This window comes from Sinocyclocheilus anshuiensis, unplaced genomic scaffold, assembly GCF_001515605.1.
Source record: "Sinocyclocheilus anshuiensis isolate Anshui unplaced genomic scaffold, SAMN03320099.WGS_v1.1 scaffold1155, whole genome shotgun sequence".
Taxonomy (NCBI): Eukaryota; Metazoa; Chordata; class Actinopteri; order Cypriniformes; family Cyprinidae; genus Sinocyclocheilus; species Sinocyclocheilus anshuiensis.
The window spans coordinates 752,114-757,569 of NW_015542398.1; the positions used below are offsets into that span (position 1 = coordinate 752,114).

At 38.0% G+C, this 5,456-nt stretch overlaps 1 protein-coding gene across 1 annotated transcript in view; it reads left to right on the top strand.

Moving 5' to 3' along the window:
- Positions 1 to 4,529, top strand: part of LOC107692874 (NACHT, LRR and PYD domains-containing protein 3-like) — a 17,502-nt gene extending 12,973 nt beyond the window's left edge. The window contains exons 6-12 of the mRNA XM_016492076.1: positions 385 to 462; positions 574 to 648; positions 759 to 902; positions 994 to 1,149; positions 1,649 to 1,738; positions 1,937 to 2,047; positions 2,129 to 4,529. Of these exons, the coding sequence (XP_016347562.1) occupies positions 385 to 462; positions 574 to 648; positions 759 to 902; positions 994 to 1,149; positions 1,649 to 1,738; positions 1,937 to 2,047; positions 2,129 to 3,350 (1,876 nt within the window). The 3' untranslated portion in view covers positions 3,351 to 4,529. The remainder of the gene's footprint in view (positions 1 to 384; positions 463 to 573; positions 649 to 758; positions 903 to 993; positions 1,150 to 1,648; positions 1,739 to 1,936; positions 2,048 to 2,128) is intronic.
- Positions 4,530 to 5,456: the final 927 nt, after the last annotated feature.

Here is a 5,456-nt window from a genome sequence, read left to right on the forward strand (position 1 = left end):
TTCTGTCCGTGTGCTTCGGATGTGTGCGCTCAGAAAACAGTATATTAGAAGTTTAAACTCATATGGTTTAAAACGCATGATTTCAGTGCGATAAACATGATAATCAGAACCAAAACAGATGTTTTTAGCAAGTCCAAGCTATAATGGTGCAGCTCTATTCTGGAAAATGGGGCGGGGAGCAGCAGCTCATTTGCATTTAAAGAGACAGACCCGGAAATTTTCAAAATGTTATAATAAATGATCTGTGGAGTATTTTGAGCTGAAACTTCACAGACATATTCTGGGGACACCAGAGACTTATATTACATATTGTAAAAAGGGGCATAATATGTCTCCTTTAATAAAACATTTAATTTCTAAATTACTTTTTGTTTTTAACTCAAGGTTATCAGTGGAGCACCTGTCAGAAGTCGGAGGCTTTATCCAGATTCTTGGTGAATCAAAAATCTTAAAAGAACTGAAGTAATTAAAACATCCTACTTCAAATACAGCCATAAAAATATTTGAATAACTAATAAATTAATGTATTCAAAAGAATTGTTTGATAAGTTATCTGTTCTTTTGACTTGGTAGAGTTCAGGAGGATGAATACAGTGCTGAGAGTCCCAGATTGTCACTTGACCTGTCAGTCATTCATGGAGATGTTTTGTAAGAAACGTTTGCACATACAGTTATGCGATTTTTATGTCCGGATCAAGAACACTGTGGCTATCATTCATAGTGAGTGTACGATGTTTCTGTTTCTCGGTCTGTTTCAGTTTGTCTTTGAACTCCTCAGAGAAGAATCTGTCACTTCCAGCAGTCTTAAACATCAGTCTTACATGTCCACAATCAGAGATATCCAGCACTGACTGGACACTCTTCTTACAGAGACTCAGCAAGACAGGAAAAGTAGCAGAAGAGTAAGAACAATATTCAATTTTGCCATAATTTGCTATTTATCTAATCAGTAGCTTTAATGTTATTCATACATGTAATTATCAATTTCTGCAGCTCTTCAGCTCTTGATGAGCATGTCAGTTTGCTGCTGTCTTCATTTCACTCTGTGGGTTTGAAGACACTGCATCTGAAGGTGGTCAGTCTGAATAAGAGCTGGGCTTCTCGGATAATTTCCCTCGTCCAGACTTGCACCAGCCTACAGCAGTTTAGGTAAGATTATTTGCTTTTATCCATGAAACTGATTTATGTCCTCTGATATAAGGTACAATGGCCCCACAATGTTATTTGACGTTTCAAGAGATGAAAATGAAAATTGTCATCATTTACTCACCCTCAAGTTGCTCCAGACCTATATGAATTTCTTTCTTCTCAAAAACACAAAACACAAAAGCCGATATTCTGAAAAATGTGGTAACCGATCAGTTGATGTTCCCAATTGATTTCAAAAGTATTTGTTCCATACTACGGAAGTCAATGGGGATCATCAACTTTTTTGTTAATTTTTCACTGTAAATAAAACAACTATTGACCAGTCAGCATCAAGGAGCTTCTGTTTAATAATACAATAGTATGACTCTGACTGAACAGTCTCTAATTATAATTAAAGAATTCAGTGTTTTGCAATGAAAGCAGTGCAAAACACGTTTTAATAGCATGTTATTATGACAAATCTTTTTTTACTGATGTTTGTGTAACATTAATATTGTAGTGTCAGTGTCACTGGTTTGCTGCTGGAGAAGGGACTCGAGTTACTGTATGAATCACTGAAGGATCCAAACTGCACTGTGATCATTGAAGGGTATGTGATATAAATATATATATTAGAGCAGAGCTTCTAGAGTCCCCATTGTTGGGTCACCAACTGACAAATTTGAAATAGTCACCATATTGATACAAATCTAACAATATCATGGTTTCTTGTTTATTGCAAAAGATTAAGCTACATATTGGTGATATATTTTGCATTTTTATTCTGGTTTCTTCCATCTTTCTCAAGGAGGAAGTGCAGTAAACACACTGACCAGTGCAAAGAACAGGACTGGAGTCACAGCTGTAACGAGAAAGTGAAGATTAAATTCAAACCAAACATTTTGAAAGAGCTGGAAGAGTGAGATGATTTTATAGTCTCACGTGTTTATCTTTTATACATTAAGTCATTTTATTTATCACTGCTATCTCTGTTCTCTAGGCTGAACATCTCTGAACCGTCTAGACTGAATCTTCAGCCGCTCCCAGTGTGTCAGTCTTGTGTTCACATTGGTGATTCTGATCAGTGGGTTCAGGTGGAGCCGTCAGTCTGTACAGTTGAAGGAGGGTCAGAGTTCAGGATCAGCACTCCGGCAGGTCGATTCGAGTGCAGCAGGACCAGAATGCGATGGGTCTGTGCTGGTGACGTCACTCTCCAGTACCGTGCAGTGGATGGACGTTTCCTCAGAGCAGAGATGGAGAGGCTTCAGTGTGAGAGAATTGGACCTGTGATTGATGTGACCGTGATCTCAGGGAAACTGGAGGAGGCCCATCTGCCTCATTACGCCTGTTTAGCAGAGTCAGACCCCTCTCTTAAAGATGATATAAAGGTCCTCAGTGTTGAAGAAGAGGGAATATCCTTGGAATCAGTGGAGTTGACTCGTTTTCATGCCAAAATACTCCAACCATCTTTTTCTCCTAAAACAGTGCTTATAAAACTAAGGATATCAGTGAAAGTGCACTGTGATCTACTGATCTTCATGACACAAAAGAACCCCATCATTCTCCATGTGTATTTCTTCCCATCAGATTTACTTTTTAAAGAAAAAATTAAGATTGAGGAAAAATCGAGTCAACCAGTCAAATGTCCAAGACCTGAAACCCCACTGCGGATGATGAAACAACACAGTCTTGAGGTTCCTGGAGCTTCTGTCCAACCCGAAGCAATCAAACTAAGAGGTGACATCGAGCCAAACTTCTTCAAGGTCAAACATCCTGTGGTCAATGACATCAATATGACTCTCAGTCGAGTGGATGATCAGAAATCAGTTTGGACTGCAACAATTTGGAAAGAAGAATTAGCCGAAACAATTGCAAGCAAAGTCGAGTCTAGTTTGTTCCAACGTGGAGAAATACAAACAAAACCACAAGGGTCTATCAACTTTGATAAAGTTAGGTTTTTCGATAGAAATTGGTGTGCTCTTATTAAAAGTGTTAAGAATGTGAACGGCATTGCAGACAAACTGCTTCAGAAGCAGGTCATTAATGAAGAAATGTATTCTAAAATCACACATCCGACTTCAACTAAAGAAGAAAGCATGAGAGAGATCTGCAGCAAAGTGCGTAAAAGCAGCGTCACTGTGAAAAATCTCTTCATCTCTATCGTTCAGGAAGAGGAGCCCAGCCTTTTAAATGATTTGCATTTATTGGACTCTCAGCTTTAAAAGGTTAAAGTGATTTAAACCCACAAGTGCAGAGAGAAATGTGTTTTTATGCTTTTATACATTTCATTGTAAAATTGTTTATAGGGAAGAGTGGGGTTTAACTCCCTTGATCTACGCAAATTTTTTTGTCAAGTGAGTATATATTTAGAAAGGAATCAACATATGCTGTGACTGAAAGGAGCATGTGAAAAAAAGTGGAAAGCATGTTTTATGCAGTTTTTTTTTTTTTTTGGGGAGGTGTCACTGTGAGGCTCTGTGACTAATAGTTTAATAATGAATAATAATTTATGCATTTAGCAGACGCTTTTATCCAAAGCGACTTAGTGCATTCGGGCTATACATTTTTTTTACCAGTATGTAAACTAGAGGCTCTTATTATGAGAAGGACTCTTACTTTGACATGGGACTGTGAACATATATGTATTTTTTTTCTTCCTTTTTTTTAATTGCAATTGAAAGCATAACAACAGTTATGAAGTAACGGGGCAAATGGACATCATCACATGAAGTTGGATAAGCTACACAAATTAACAAAATATACCAATGATAAAGAAGAAAGAAAAGAAAGTCTTTTAAAGATAGCTTACTCAAGAATGTTAAAAGTTTTAGAAGCCTTTAAGTTCAAAGGATTTGACATATTCTTAAAAAAAGTAAAAAGGGACTTATATCAGATGAAAACATTCTAAAGTTAGGTTTGCAATGAATGGTTCTGGCTTTATGAAGGTGAAATTTACCCAGAAGACAGCAATAAAACAATATGTTCCAGATTAATGTCTTTGGAATGAAAATCTGACAAAAAAATGATAGATTCTGTTATTTCTATCATTTTGTTACAGCAGGAAAAAATTTACATGGAAACTTCTGACCAAAAAGACTTGGTGAATGGGCAATGATAAAACAGATGTAGAATAGATTCTTCATCAGTATTACAAAATGAACACATTGAGGATATATTCTCAGAAAATCTGCTCAAAAATAAATTACAAGGGTAGTATCTATGAGCAATTTTGAAATGGAGTTCTTTCATTTTACTTGGGATAAATAGTATGCAAGGAAATGCCCATACATTTTTTATTTCAGAGTTCGCAGTGAACATACATGTATGCATACACTTCCCTATCTGTTTTGCAAATTGAACAGTTCTTCTTCTTTGACGTTTAATGGCGGTTGGCAAACCAGCTTTGGTGCATATTCCGTCACCTACTGGGATGGAGTGTGAGGCATTGATATCAGGAGAGAGAACAAAAAATTAATACCACCTACCCTACCTTTCTATATTTTCTTATATAACTTTGTTGCTTTCAAAAAAACAAAAACCCAAAAAACAAGAGCTTCATATCCTTTGTAAGAACTGTTAAGTATATTCTGCAAAGTTAAAGAATTTATGCCAACAGAAATTAAATCGTTTTTTAATTGAATTCTTTCCCTTTCATATGCCATACAATTGATTATTACATGCTCTACAGTTTCTGGAAGTCCACATTTATTGCACTGACCAGAACCATGTTTCCCTATCATTTGAAGTAATTTGTTGAGGGCAGAATGACCAATTCTCAGACGAGAAATTACCGTATCTTCCTTTCTGTTGCCATAACTAATTCTAACTAAACCACCTTGTTTTTGTATATTATACAGATGACGACCTTTATTTCCTTTATCCCGTGAGCGGAGGCCGGCGGGCTAGAGTGAGGAACGGCCGGCAGATTCGACGAAGGAGCAGCCGGTGTACGGGGGAAGTCGTGGCCTAATGGTTAACCCGAAGGTTGTGAGTTCGAGTCTCAGGTCTGGCAGGAATTGTAGGTGGGGGGAGTGAATGTACAGTGCACTCTTCCACCTTCAATACCACGACTGAGGTGCCCTTGAGCAAGGCACGCACATGTCACGTCACTTCACTTCACGTGTAGTGCCGAAATTTGCACCCTGCCAGATTATGCACCCCCTAGTACTGGTAGGTTTAGGATTAGGTGGGGTTGGGATTAGGCAATCAAGTAGCGACTTCAAGGAGGGGGTGCATAATCTGGCAGGGGCACAACACCGGCGGGCTTGCGGCAACCACATGTTGTTGATGTATTCCCCTCAGCGACTAGCATGGATCAGCTCTAGGCA